Below are 15,063 nucleotides of genomic sequence, written 5' to 3'. Positions count from 1 at the left end.
TTTTTTTTTTTTTTTTTTCATCCCCTTTGACTTTTTCTGAGAAAGGGTCTCGCTATGCAGTTCAGGTTGGCCTTGAACTCATGGCAATCCTCCTGCCTCAGCCTCCCATGTGCGGAGATTATAGGCATGCACTACCATGCCTGGCTATGTTTGAGCTTTTTTATTTGTTGAGCTCTACCCAGAAAGCTGGGGTCAGAATCTAGGGTACTTGTATACTCAACTGAGGCCAATACTTCTCTTATACTGAGATTATAAGTCTGAAACAGTACTATTAAGAGTTAACTTTTGAGCTAAGGGCATAGTTCAGTGGCAGAGCACTTGCCTAACATACACAAAGCCTTAAATTTAATTCCCAGCACTGCAAAACCACAATGCCTCACTCTCAAATTGTAAGCACAAGAAAACTGTAGACAATGACATATTTATGGGTGGTTAGATCTTTTAATATTTAATGGAATTAAATGTCTCTTGTAAGACAGTTTTACTTTTAGAAGAAACTGAGAAGCCATTTTTGACTCACTGTATATTTGATTCCCTCCATAAATCGGTGATGATACTGGATATGCTGCGTCTCATCTTCAGGATTAGAAGCAGTGTAGATCATGCCACAAGACTTACACATAGTAGCCCCAAAGTATTTCTGACCTGCATCCTGTGAGTGAAGTGGGGGGAGAAAGCCATCACATTTATACAAAGAGCTCTAAATTAAATTCATGTAACCATCCATTCAAATTTCCCCTTTTCCCTTTTATGCTGGGACAAATAAAATACTAAATAAACATCTGCTTACTACATCCTTCCTCAGAAAATGGAATAAGAAGAGACTTAAAAATGCTATGAATTACTGAAGTAATAGAATTTTCTTTTTGAATGCAGTGTTAAAAAATACGACTTCCTATTAAACTGATAGTCACAGTGAGATGAAGCCGGCCAGATGTGGTGGTGCAGCCCTGTGATCCCAGAACTCCACAGGCTCTGGCAGAGGATCACTGCAAGTTTGAGGTCAGCCTAGACTCCATAGGGAGTCTCAAAAACGCCCCTCCCCAAAGATTAAACTACAAAAATTATACCAAGGTGAACCAATGGAATGTCTTCATGAAACTCTTGAATGAAAGAATCAGAAAAGTCTTATTCCAAAGAGGAAGGGAAAATTTTCAGGACTGTAATATTAATTGCACAGTGTTTCTTCCTTAAATGGCTGGAAAAGTTAGATTCTATAGTCTCAAAAAATATTAAAATTCTTTTCTAAGAGTTAAAAAAACAAAAACAAATACACATGAGCAAAGTTCAAGAACAGCACAGGAAAATTCCCAAGTATAGGGAAGTCAGGGACATCCAGTATCACAACTGACAGCTTCCACTGTCAGAAGGCATTGCTTAGTCCCACCGAAAATGCCACACAGACGTTGCCATGTTTTTTTTGAGCTACTTTTAAAAATGTTAACAACCATTTATAGCTCACAGGCTATGGCTGGAATTCTGCCCATGGCACAGTTTGCCAAACCTAGGTCTAACTGAATATACTATTCCCACTGAATCTTCTGTTGACCAACAATAATTTTCTTACTTGGAGACAACTCCTTCATCAGTGTACTACTTAACACTAGCACTGAGCTATCAGTGTAAGTTTACTGACTGTCTCCTCTCACTGCTGCCTCCCTGCAACAAAACTGACACTACCAAGTTCAGAGCACGTATAACCCAAGTGTGGGCTTCACGTTCTGCATGTGAAATCCCAGGTTTTGAATTACTCACGATGATGAGCTGGTCTTTTGTTTCTTTATTTGTATCTCTGGTATTCACATTTTTCTGTGCATTGGTCTGTTTTGAGAAGTTAATACATGTTGTAGGTCCCAAAGAAGACTCTTCTTCAGCTGGAGATCTTGAAATAGAAAGTTGATAAATACTACATGACAGTGAGAAAACTGAGGCCCACTTAGAGGGGTCAGTAATTTACTCAAGAGAATGTAACTAGTGAATGGTAATGCTAAGACTCATATTCTTGTCTTCTCCAACTCCAAGGAGTTTTCCTCTATAGTACCAGATGCAAATATGTAGAGATTTGACTTAAGAGGTTCCAAACTGGCAGCTCTCAGGAAAACCTACTAGTAGATACATTTTGGATGTCCTACACATTGTTTGTTTGTTTGTTTTGGTTGAGACAAGGTCTCACCATGTAGTTTAAACTGGCCTTGAACTCTCAGCAACCCTCCTGCCTCTGCCTCCAGAGTGCTGGGATTACAAGTATGAGCCACCACATTCAACCCAGCCACTATACATTATTTAAAAGTTTGGATTAGCTACCAATATTTTCAAATCTAGAGAGTTCCTTAAAAATGTGTACTTCCAGGCTGAGCATAGTGGTGCACACCTGTAATCCTAGCACTTGGGAGACTGAGGCAGGAGGACTGTCACAAGTTTGAGGCCTGCCTGAGCTACATAGTGAGTTCAAGGCCAGCCTGAACTACATAGTGAGACCCTGTCTTAAAAAAAAAAAAAAAAAGTATGTCAGATATTTTGGAGATAGTAACAGATCACAAGACTTCTATTATTTTTTAAAAATCTCTTAGTTGAAGCTACATGGAATTGCCCTTCCGAATGAGGTATGCATTCTCTCATTGGTCCCAGTCTACCCAGCCTTGCTGAGACTTTTTCCATCTCTCAACTCTAAATCATTATGACATTTCTATGAGAGGTACTGATTTCATCTGTTCTCAAAACAAATTTCCCATTCCCCTCAGGGAGAAGAAGAAAATGCTCTCCAAATGAAGTAGTACAAGAAAGAAAAAGAGACCTCTGTGTGACTAATAAAACATAGACATTAAAGCGAGAACAATTCCTACCTTTTTGAACTGAAGATAGGATAGACAAGGGACTCAGGAGAAACTGGTGGGAGGGAAAAAAAGGCAATAATTCAAATTAACAAATAAAATCAAACCTTTAAATCATAACACTTTAAGGGTTAATAAGACAATAGTATTATTTGACTTCAGGGCTTAACAATAATTAATAGTGTGTCTTAGCAAAAGGAGTTAACAGATAGATGGACAAAATAGTGAGCCCAGAAATAGACCCACACAAATGCATGCAACTGATTTTGACAAAGAGGCAAATGTATTTCAATGGAGAAGGATAATCTTTAATAAGGTGCTGGAATAATTGGACGTCCATATGCAAAAAATTTTACATGTATCTAATATAAAAAGTAATAAAATAGATCATAGATCAAACTGTAAAATATAAAAGAACAAAATAAACTCTGTGGTATTGAGTTAGAGGGGGAGATTTCAATATGAATTCATGCTGTTATGTACAGATGGAGACATACAGAAATAATTAGTTTTTTATGTATTATAAATGTATTTCCTAGCTCTGATGAGAGGGCCTAGAAGCAACAATATGTCATCAGCAACAAGCATATCCAAAGTCCAGATCTTAAGTTTCTAAATACTGTGCCACTCTCCAATGAAAGCAAGTAGGGTTCTGTGGAGAAATTGCTGATTCTAATCCTGGGGGAGGGATAATACAAGATGAGCCTATAGCATCTCATTATGACAAGAATTAAGGAAGTGCTCAAAAAACAAAAAAAAGATGAGACATGCCAAAGAGAACCAACATGAAAAAAGATCCCAATGGCCAAAGCTGAACAAAAAGTAAATAATGCAGTGGATTTAAACCCCAAATGCAAAATACATGAATCTTTCGTAATACATGTCCTTTAATCCTTTACTTTCTTTCTTTTCTTGTCTTTCTTTCTTTCCTCTTTTCTCTTCTCCTCCCCTCCTTTCTTTCACAGTCCCACTGGCTTGAATCATTAATGTACACACTGCCCAGCAATGAGACACACAAACTATGACCCTGTTGTGAATGTGTTAAATGACCAAACACAAGAATGGAGAAAAGATCATTCTCCATTACAGTGAAATTCCAAATAACATATATAGGTGTTTTCCCCTTCCAGGAGGAGTTTAATCTTCGCTGCCCCCTGAAAGGAAGGGCTAGACCTAGTGACTAGCTTCCTAAGGATAGAATATTGAAAAGAAAAACAGCAAGTTTACAGTGAAGAAGCCATACCTAGATCCAGGGATATATTACAGGTGTCTGTCCAGTATCCCTCAAGAATATCACAGTCATGAAAACCACAGAAACAAGAAATTAATTTGGTCACAGTCACAGTCAATTAAGCATTAATGGTACTTTTGTCTAAAGTTTTAATCTAAAATCTCCATCTTCTGCTTTTCAAAATGCACTGTATAGTGCCACAGAGATAAACACAAAGATAATTTCATAGACACATTAGTAAAAACAATTTGTAAAACTGAGAAAAATTACCATATATGAATTTTTATTACAAGTAGCTAACCTCATTTAAGAAATTTACTTACTTTTTTTCTCACCAGGAGAATCATCTAAAGGCAAATGTTTACTTTTATCAAGTGTATTTTCCTTTGAAGAAACTGTTGCACCTGATGAATCCTGAAAAGGAAGGTTAAAAAGGTAAATAAAGGTACTAAGAATTCTTAGTCCTTTTCTATTTAGTAAATGAACCCCAATAGATCTGTTTTTAAAGCAAAACATAGTTCAATTATATTCCATTGTCATTTTTAAATCCTCAGAAAATTTCCTCGGTCTATTAAATGTGTATCACCTTTTAAAAGCGAAAGTACACATACTGTAATCTGTCATCTTTGTCAAAAATGTATTTTCCAGATAAAAATGGCTAAATAACAGACTATCCCTTCCATAATAAAATGAACATAAATGAGTAAAAATGGGCAAAAATCTTCCCAGAAGCCACTAAACTAGAAAAGGACAACTTTGTTATTGACTTTAAAAAGGAAGTAGTAACGAAAGCAAAAGAAATCCTCACAAATTTTGCTAATACTACTAATTCTGTGAGACTTAGGTACTTGATGTCATGGTTTGGGAAAAAGGAAAAACTCTGATTAAAGCAGAACTCCTATTCAAGACTGAATCTTAGCCATTTCTCTGGGCTCCATGAATGGGGAAAGGGGATCCTTATATCTTTCAGATTCATCTTTAACTAGCAAAGATGAACCCTAGCAGTGGCTACTTAACACTGTCTTAATCTTAAGACAGCAGAGCTCAGTTTTAAAAATTTAAGATGCAAAAAGTCCAGAGTCTCACACTCCTGAAAATGAGACAGAACTCAATACCTATCTCTAAAGAAATAAAAAATAAGACCAAAATGGTATTACAGAAAATTTCTCTCTTTAGATATAGAGGTTATAATTTCATTACCAAATAAGAGTAATTGGGATATGGATAGGAAAATTGCCTTCTACTTTGTTTTGCTGAGATTTGTTTTTAGCTTCAATTATATCCCAAACAGTTTTAAACTGGAAAAGTTTATATGTAGTGAAGTCCATAGGCATATACTTAAAGGAATACTGATAAATTTACATGAGTATTTGATACATACCCATATATAAAAATCTCTATCAAGACAGTTTTAAATAAATAGAATATGAAGAACTAGTGGAATTACACTGTCATGGCTTAGTAGCAAGAAATGTCTCATTTAACAATGTATTTGGCAACAGTTAATAAACAGGAAGAAACATATATAGCAGGGACTAAAAATTTTAGAGCCTGTAAGAGCAGCAATTAAGTAAAGTTAGTATCAAACATAGGCTGATCTAAATACATATACTGACTTAATAAAGGGAAATGAACAGCTCATAACCGCCAAATAAAATGATGTCAAATAGTATGACAGCTACGAGAGATTACCACACAGAAATGAGGGCTGTTTTGCCACCCTTCAAATTTTCATGAGACACCAGTTTCATAAGATTATGTTTTCTTGCATTAAGAAAAATTTTTGACTCAAAATGTTCAATTATGTAGGACAAGCAAAACATACATGGGCTGGACCTTATCCACTGTCCACCAAGTTTATAAGATTTGCCGCCAAGTTTTAGCATTTAGCGGACCACAAGCAGTATAAATTGAACTTGAGAGGAAACAGTGAAGAGGACAAGCTGAGTTAGGGCAGAAATGACTATAGAGCTTGAATTACCCCATACCCGAGTCACAGACTACATATAACAGGGCGCTGTATTTCAGGCCTATCATTTCACTAGCCGCAAGGGTTGCGATGAGTCTGACACCACAGAAGCAGAAGCCCTGAACTGGGAGATTCCCTGATGTGTCACTGATTTTAGCTACCTGAGAAAAAAGAATGACTTTTCTTTGATTCAGATTACAGATGAGAGGTCAATAAATAAAGGTCTACACTCATACAGTCTGGTAGGGCAGCCATCAGCCACATGTAATTGATGAGAATGCAAGGTAGCTAGTGTAAATTGAGACAGTTTTATGTGAAACAAACACAGATTCTAAGAAGTCTATAAAAAATAATATAAAAATCTCATGAATAACTTTTAATATTGATTACATTGATATAACATGCAAATTCTTTTTTTTTACTTTTTCACATATAGCCAGTAGAAAATTTTAAACTACATGTGGCTAATGTCATATTTCTATCAGACAGCACAAATCTATGTTATGAGAGAGATCAACTGAAAAAGCGCAGGGCCAGGGATGTAGCTCAGGGACACAGAATGACAACTGTGAAGAAATCACACACATACACACACACATACACATGTCCACTATACAGTGATCATCGCCAGGTAATTATATAAAATTCCTTTACTTGCTGTCCTCTAAAATTTCTAGGATAATCTACCCTATTAAATAATGAACTAAAACAAATACAAAAGGTAATAAGCTTATCTTCTAAGAAAATACTGCCAGAAGCCACAAAAAAAGGAAAAAAAGTCAATCATCTTTCTACCCATCCTCTAAACTCTTTACCCCTATTAGGCCTTGCAAGAGCAGCCTTTCAAACTGTAAAGATCAAGCTGGGCGTGGTGGTATATGCCTGTAATCCCAGAATTTGGGACAGGCTGAGGCAGGAAGATGGCTGCAAGTTTGAAGCCAGCCTGGGCTACGCAGTCAGTTCAAGGCCAGCCCAGAGTATATGGCAAGACCCTGTATGCAAAACCAAAAACAAACAAACCAAAAAACAAGAACCAAACAAACAAGCAAACATAAAGATCAAATTTTGTCCAGCTATATTACATATATTATTCATACTGAAGTTTTGTTAAATAGCCAGCTGTTTTTTAAAGGGATATATATTGGCTTTCTTTACCTTTATGAATTTCTCTCCATGTTTACTTCTTGTGCTCAGCTCAATATGCAATTTCTTTTCTAGTAACAAATACTTGGGTGCTTGTTCTTTCACCAAAGTTCTTTCGCACACAGACTCTGCATCACAGTCTTCAATCACTTTTGATTCATTCTTCTGGTTGAGACCCACTGATGGTTTATTTTCCAGAGCTCTCCTAAGAGAGAGTTTTTTTCGACTAACAAAAAATGCTGCTCCACCCTGGAGTGTAGTTTGTGGTTTTATTTTTTGGCTTAAGACTCGAGGAGTATCCAGTTTACTTTCAGATGAATAACAATTATTCTCTTTCTCCAGGGCTGGCTTATAGGCCATTCGATTTTGCGTGGAGTTTTTAGACTTTTTTGGTAGAGGCTTGATGCGCTTATAATTTGGTTGATACTTTGCAGTTAAAATTTTCTGTGGTTTTTTGTTCCTCCTCTTGGTGCATACTGATTTTCCTTGCATTTTTTCGGCCACAATGGGAACAGATTCATCTTTGTCATTAGTTTGTAGAGAAATGGATCTACTCTCTCTTACCAACTTTCTCTCCAGTGGATTGAGGTACCACTTATCCTTATTATAAAAAGATACAGTGGACACAGCAGAGTTAAATGGTGAGCTGCGATCTGCAGGTGACAATCGGTTTTTCTGAGTTGTTTTGAGTGGACTTGATGCGAAATGGCTTTGGTGAGAGCAAGGCACATTTTCTTCACTTGTCTCACTGCTTTCACAAGTGTGTATTTTACTAGGTGACAGAAACAGATCTTCAGCAAAGTCCAAAATTAATTTCTTGGATGGAATGTCTGATAATAGGCTATGAAAACAAAGTCCAATGATAAATTCATGATTTTCCTTCAAAATTTATGCAAATCTACTTAAAAAAAATCCCTACAGGTGGTGTAAAAAGTACATTTTCCCCAAATGTACACATTATGTTAACAGAATTCTCAAATTCTGTCTTTATCATAGTATTCAAATATCTTTCCAAAGACACCAATAATGTTCATGAAATCAAGTTGTTTAAAAAGAAGTTTTGAAATATATATATATATATGTGTCTGTTTCAAAATCCATTTCTATGTCTAGGCTACATACAAATTAGGGCCCATATATTTTGCTCTATTGGATATAAAAGTTTCATATAATGATAATAAATAATGTAATAAATTGTTTCCTGGGGCTTTTCCTCTGGAATTTTTAAAATCTCTGGCATAACATGTAGCTAAGTCCCACATACAGTAGTCCCCACAAGGGATACCAGAGATGGCGAACCTTTTAGAGCTTTCAGTGGTACAAACAGCCCGTGGCAGCCTGTGTGCCAAAGGTTCACCACCAGTGGAGGGTACATTTCAAGACTTCCAGCGACTACTCTCAGCCCATAACTGCAGGTTCTACCAAAGCATGTGTATACTGTTTTTCCCCATACATACATACATACTTATTCTAAAACTTAACTTACAAAGAAAGCACAGTAAGAGATTAACAATAATATAATGGGACCATTATAATATGCTGTAGCAAGTTATGTGAATGTGGTCTGTCCCTCCTCTCAAAGTATCTAACCACACTGTGCTCATCTTTTCCATTATATATTTTCACACCACAGTTGACTGCAGGTAAGTAAAACTTTGGAGAGCAAAACTACAGATAAGGAGGATCACTGTGCACAGACTTTCTAGCATTGCTTACAAAAACTTTGGAGAGCAAAACTACAGATAAGGAGGATCACTGTGCACAGACTTTCTAGCATTGCTTACAGATAAGCATCTGCTCTTTGCAAAAAAACACTATGTTAAGTATTACATGGTGAGTAGAAAACAACAAGAAAATAAAAGATTTGACATATTTCCTAGCAGTAGAAAACAGCATTTTCTTTGCTTCCAAAAGGACAACATAGTTCATTATAAGAGCTTACTGTATTCCCAAACTAGAGTACTATTGTAACCAAAGGAGCAGACTAATAGAAATATGAAAATTTTAGCAAATATACTTAAGAGAAAACACAAGGTGGTTTTTTCTAAAGAGTTTCTATGCATAGGCCGAGACTCACCTGTCACAGTCCAAAAAATGCTGCTTCCTCTTCTTTGGAGTAAAAGCTGCCATCTTCTTAGTTGAATTTCTAAAAGCAATAGATCATCAATTGCAATAACCAAATTCATCGAATAGGTTTAACAAATCTGTATGTCAAAATTGTACTTTTAAAACTGAAAAGCTTTCAGATAAATGATGGTCCATAAACAGCCATGAAAAAACATTTTCAAAATGCAAAATATTTTAACGCCTTCAACCATGAACTAGAGAGAATATTACATACACCACAGTCGCAAGTAACAAGAAACAAAAGCAGGATGATTTTTTCTTTTAAACTGGAAAATTATTCTAGCAAAACATAAACTACTCTGGCCTCGTCAGGCGGCTGAAAGTGATCACTGTGCAGGTTAAATCGATCCGTAGGGAAAGTTCTTTCCGTTCTCCTCATCTGGATCAAGATCAGCCCCGCCCCCATGTCACACGCGCAACTTCAAAGCGAGACCAACGGAAGGCCCAGGGTCTGCGGTAACGAAGGGAAGACCCGCCTCAGAGCCAGGCGAGTTTAAGAGCAAAGCGCCAGGGTCCCCTGTCCCCAGCCCAGAGAGGGCAACGCGAAACACTGGCTAGGGACAGGTGAGCCGGCGCCTGCGGGTGAGGAGAGCCGCTCCGGGGCTTCGGTCCAGAGCGCGCCAACTCACCAAGGCCACAGCAAAGGCTTTCCCTGGGACACTCACCCCGAGCTCCACTAAGCTCCACGTCTCCTCAGCCTTCGACGCGCAGCTTGTCGCTCGCAGGGGAAACCTGCGCCTCAGTGCCCAGGACCTCTCCTCAGCCCAGCAGTCGCTCTGGTATTCAAATTAACGCGCGCCAGAAGCGGCAGGCGTTGCTGCGTTCCGATTCGTCGCTCTGCGGCGCTCCCAAGGGCTGGCTTGGTGATTGGCCACTCCCTAGTACTCGCCCCTCCCACCCAGGAGGCTGGCTCCGACGTTCTCCCGCCCTGGAGAGGCCAAAAAGCTCTTCCCTCAGGGAAACCACGCCCCGCTTCTTGGCGCGCCGCAGCGCCGAGCTCCCTTTTCCCGGCCTTGTTGAGGTGCATTCTGGAGATTGTAGTTTTCGGTCCAGTGGCACGCGAGGTCAAATTCTGGTCACTTGATGTGTAAAGCACTTCCAATTTTTCCAGATTCTCGAAGAGCTTATTGTTTCAGTTTGACCATTAGCGTCACCTTTTTTTTAAAGTTAGTAATATTTCATTGCTTCAAGTTTTATTCAAGTTAAAGTTTAAAAAATTAAATCAAGTCATGAGCTTCTGCTACTTAAATGTTTTACACATTTTATTTCCATTTACTCCTCTCCACAATGTATGAAATATGTACTATTATTCACATTTCACAGAAAATGAAAAGGAGACCAAGAGATGGAGGGAGAGGGAAACGAGGAGGGAGGGGAGAGAAAGGAGATAAAAGAACTAATATGTGTTATGTACAAGCACCAACTCCTCACAATGGATATACATTATATCACATATATCATATGTTATTATATCATGATATATACTGCAAAAGTACTAATAAAAATTTTAAAACATAAAAAATCAAGGAAAACAAGGCCCTAAAAGAATTACTATTTACAAGAGATAGCTAGGTTCTTGCTTTTGAAAAAAGGAAAGTTCTTAAAAGGATTCATCTGTTGTTAGTTATCCTTATTGTCTGGTGTTACCAGCTCCGATAGCCTCAGGCACATTTTTAGCTCTACATAAACTTAGTTAAGTGATGCACACAACTTCACAGGATGAAGTTGGTCAGAATTTAAAAAAATATGACGAAGTTGCAACAAATTTAGTTATAGATCTTGTTGGATTTTATTCACAATTCATGAATACAAGATGGGTCCTTGAATACTATATGGAATGAAAGCTCCCATTGAGCAGTAGCAGAATAGTGAGTTTTATAAGGTCGGACCAAGGAAACAGTAGAAGGGAAAAAAATGGCTAACATCAAATAACTTTTTGGTAAGGTTAAAGCCCAGGGGACTTCTTTATCATGCATATTCAGGGAGAAAAGGAGCTTCTGTTTTTCAGGAAAGATTGGTCTATTTTGGGATCTATCCACTTCCTTAAAGCTTCAGTTTGATTGTGTGGACTTTGGCATTTGGGTTGTTTCATCTGGTCTGGTCTGTCAGGCCTAGGGAAGGAACTCAGTCTAAAACAATGGCTTCCCATGGGTTAATCTCAGCACTGGGAAGGCTGGGGCAGGAGGATCAATATGAATTCTTCAATTTGAGGACAGCCTGGGCTACATAGTGAGTTCAAAACAAGCCTTAACTACATAGCAAGACTTTGTCTCCAAAAAGCAGTAAGTAAAAATAAAACAATGGCTTTTCATAATTTTTGTTAAGTAAGAAAGTAATCAAGTGCTATGGCATCCCTGCTTTATGTCAAGATCTCCTAAATTCAGAGGTTTGGGATTTGCCTACCATCCTAGGTCATAGAAGTCAGAACTAAATCCAAACCCCTAGAGGCATGCATCTGGTGAACATTAATAACAAGTTGAGTGTTCACTATATTCTGTACCCTTGATGCCTGTTAACGTTTTTTGTTTTGTTTTGTTTTTGGTTTTTGTTTTTGTTTTTTTTTTGCTACTGGGGGCTCGAATTCAGGACCTTGCCTTTGTGAGGCAGGTGGCAGAACCACTGAGCTAAAACTCCTGAAGCAAAATATCCTGAATTAGCTACTCTCCTTTATTTAGCAAACGAATGAAGTGAAGCAGAGAATTTAACATGCCCAATATCCACCTTATACGTGCTGGAGTTAAAATATGTTTGAGAAAAAGTTATTCTTATTTAAACATGATAAGAAGAATTTATTCAGGACCATTATGATAGGGTTTATGCAGTGGGGTTAAAGATTGGACCAAACTCCAAGCACAGTATAAATAAGAAGTCATAGGCAAGGCAGAGGGTACAGGTCAGCGGATAGAAAAATAATTAAGTAGAAACATCATGGGTAAGGATGATTCTGGCTAAGCTGATCTGATAGGATCATACTAAAGACAGGCCAAGTCGATCAAAGATCAACAGAAGTTTGCTGGAGGATTAAGAACTTGATCAGATATTGAGGATAGATGGTGGGTTGCTTGCTAAACTTGACTTTGGAGAGGTCTTTGTAAAACTGAATTTTACACAGGCCTAGTACAAGAATCAGAAATCTGACTAAAAAGTTTGGCGAAGCAAAGAATCCTCATCAAATAAGTACTTGTGGAATGTGGCTTCATTTAAAATTTAATGAGCACCTATTAATTGCTGAATGTGATCATCACAAGCTGTGAAAAAAGGCAATGGAACCCATAGAGGGCTGAGGGGAGGCAAACAAAACCGATAATAACCCTCAGTGTAGAATGTGCAAATGAGGTCTGCCGATTGCATTTTTCTTTATGCTTTCAAAGATGATGTTGTTTTCCAAGTGCCGGTCGTTCAGGTTTGGTTTCTTTCTCCCAGTTCTTAAATCATTAACGCCCGAATCCCGCCAGCACCCTCCCGTCCTGCCAGGATGAAAGATGGCGCCGACGGGATGCGGTTATGACGCAGTCCTTTGTGCGCCGGAAATGCACGGAGGAGTTCCGGGGGACCAGCGGCAGCTGCGCTTCTGAGTGTCTTGAGCTTTGCGATTTGAGTCCTGCTGTTTGGTGCAGGTGTCGCCCACAGCCACCGAGATCATGGTGTTCTACTTCACCAGCAGCAGCGGTGAGTGGGCGCCCTGCTGACAGCTTGCTTTGAAAGTCGGGACCCCCATAGACTCCCGTTGTGCTTGTGCTTGGACCTTCTCGGCGGCAGGCGCCTCTTTCCGCGCCCTCTTTCCCCCTGTACATCCGCCCCTCTGGCTGCTCCGTCGTGCCTGGTGTCCCGTTGCCAGCGCCACGGGGCGCGGAGGGACTGTGCCCCTGGTGTCCTTGCATCCGGAAATCATTCTCACCCGGAGCCTTAAAGACTTCCCACGTTCCCTGGAATTGGGATCCCTCCACGCATCCCCATCGCAAATGTTCTCCCTGCCTTCGCGGCCTTTATTTTGGCTGCACCCTGGTAATTATCTTCTTTGAGAAGGAGACCCCTGCCAAAAACTATTTTGCAGGGAGTCCACCTTACCCTTCTATGAAGGAATTTGGCGGCAAGTGAGAGCAATAGCAAGACTGGAAGGTCGATACAGCCACACACTGGGCAGAGTTGATGGTCCAGATCTTGAAAAGTGACACATGGTTAGACCTCGGATTTGGTTTTGGCAGACAAGGAAAGGGTGCTTTTAGTTTCCTGGAGGGGTTGCGTCTCCATTTAGTTTCTTTGCCCAAGTACTGGGATTGCAGGCCTGCACCACCACACCAGGAAGTCTTACTCTGTTAATGTAGCTTTTCCTGGCCCCGCCTCCACACACCAGCATTGTTTAAGTATAGTTCTTGCAGACCCCTCTTAAAATCCCAGGTGTACCTCTAGCACTGCACTTACCACACGGTATTAAATATTATCAGCTTGAGCTGTAGTGTAAGTCCCTTGAGGACAAGCATTCTTATTTTGTTTCCTTGACATAGTGCCTGGCTCATAATAGTTCTCAGTGACTGTTTGCTGAATAAACAAATGGCTTTTTGTTGCTTGTTTTTGTACAGTGCCATTTCATAATTTACTCATGGCACCCTCTATTCATAACTTCTACATTTGCTTGTAAAAGATGAGCTTTTAGTAAAACTAGTGTAAGACTTAAGTCTCACTTTCAGTCCTGGAGCGTGAACAGCCAAGAGGCTTTCACGATGCTGGGCTCAGAAGCTCAGCGAGGCTCCAGGAGCTAGTCAGACAGCGAGAGTCACCCAGGAAGGAACACACCAGGCAAGTTGGCAAATAGACCTTTATTAGTCTGGCCAAACGGCACTCCCCAAGCCAAGTGGCTCAGAGAGGCAGCTAGCTTAGAAACAGAGGCCACTTTATATAGGGCTGAAGGGGGGTTTACACTTAAAACTTACAGGAAGAGGACAAAGGCAAAGAATCAGTTGTTCTGACCTAGTGGTTATCAGGCACATACTTGACCGTCAGGTACTAATGATCAGCAGATTGCTCATCCATTGTTCCATTTACAACTTAGATTATAATGTTCAGAACATTCAGATTACAGACATACAAAGAGTGACACAATCCATGTTGAGTCTCTGTGTTCACTATAGTCTCCACCCAACCTCCCAGCTACTTCAAAACAATTACCTAACAATGCACAATTAATCATTAGTTTTCCTATAAGGGATGGGGGGAGCGACAGTCTCTAGGTCGTTTGCTGGTCAACACGGAGTCACTCTGGTTCAGTCAGGCTCTTACACTAGCACTGTGTTGTTCATATAGGTTTCAGTAAGGTGGTACTGTTTATTTATTTCATGATACTGAGGATTGAACCCAGGGCCTTTGCCCTGAGCTATACCCCTAGCCCTTTTTTATTTTATTTTATTTTTTAGACTGGCTCTCACTACTTCATTAAGTTGCCAAGGCTGGTCTTGAACTTGTGATCATCCTGCTTCAGCCTCCCATAGTGCTGAGATTGTAGGGTGATACTTTCTTTTTAGAGATGATAAAACTGAAGTTTGGGAAACTTGTAACTTCCAGACCTGTGTTCTCTCACCCCGTCACATTACCACACCAATATACTTTCTCCTAGTTTAGACTTGCATAGTGTGGCAGATGCTATTTCTTTGTGTGAGTGAATTTGGTTCTTTGTTTTGAGGGTTTTTTTTGTTTTGTTTTGTTTTTGTTTTTTGCCTTTTGAAACAAGGTCTCACTATGTTTTTTGTTTTTGTTTTGTTTTGTGG

General features: G+C 39.2%; 2 protein-coding genes across 6 annotated transcripts in view; one reads left to right on the top strand and one right to left on the bottom strand.

The window, feature by feature from the left end:
- The window catches only part of Esco2 (establishment of sister chromatid cohesion N-acetyltransferase 2), a 24,775-nt gene extending 11,002 nt beyond the window's left edge, over positions 1 to 13,773 (bottom strand). The window contains exons 1-7 of one of the 2 annotated variants that reach the window (XM_010623323.2): positions 13,724 to 13,773; positions 9,252 to 9,320; positions 7,187 to 8,015; positions 4,386 to 4,476; positions 2,844 to 2,886; positions 1,756 to 1,882; positions 521 to 652 (exon numbers count right to left, since the gene is read on the bottom strand). In XM_010623323.2, coding sequence (XP_010621625.1) covers positions 521 to 652; positions 1,756 to 1,882; positions 2,844 to 2,886; positions 4,386 to 4,476; positions 7,187 to 8,015; positions 9,252 to 9,304 — 1,275 coding nt within the window. In that variant the 5' untranslated portion in view covers positions 9,305 to 9,320; positions 13,724 to 13,773. Of the gene's footprint in view, positions 1 to 520; positions 653 to 1,755; positions 1,883 to 2,843; positions 2,887 to 4,385; positions 4,477 to 7,186; positions 8,016 to 9,251; positions 9,321 to 9,966; positions 10,251 to 13,723 lie in introns of those variants that run through there. The other variant, XM_010623313.2, reaches the window with a different exon arrangement.
- The window catches only part of Ccdc25 (coiled-coil domain containing 25), a 36,002-nt gene continuing 33,665 nt past the window's right edge, over positions 12,727 to 15,063 (top strand). For 2 of the 4 annotated variants that reach the window (XM_033765506.1, XM_010623303.3), the window contains exon 1: positions 12,860 to 12,970. In XM_033765506.1, coding sequence (XP_033621397.1) covers positions 12,943 to 12,970 — 28 coding nt within the window. In that variant the 5' untranslated portion in view covers positions 12,860 to 12,942. Of the gene's footprint in view, positions 12,971 to 15,063 lie in introns of all 4 variants that reach the window. The other 2 variants (XM_033765505.1, XM_019207509.2) reach the window with 2 other exon arrangements.

The sequence above is a fragment of the Fukomys damarensis genome, unplaced genomic scaffold (genome assembly GCF_012274545.1).
Source record: "Fukomys damarensis isolate Sample0158 unplaced genomic scaffold, DMR_v1.0_HiC HiC_scaffold_18, whole genome shotgun sequence".
In the NCBI taxonomy this organism is placed as follows: domain Eukaryota; kingdom Metazoa; phylum Chordata; class Mammalia; order Rodentia; family Bathyergidae; genus Fukomys; species Fukomys damarensis.
The sequence above is the reverse complement of the archived record's forward strand: the minus strand, read 5'-3'. Positions and strand labels throughout refer to the sequence as shown.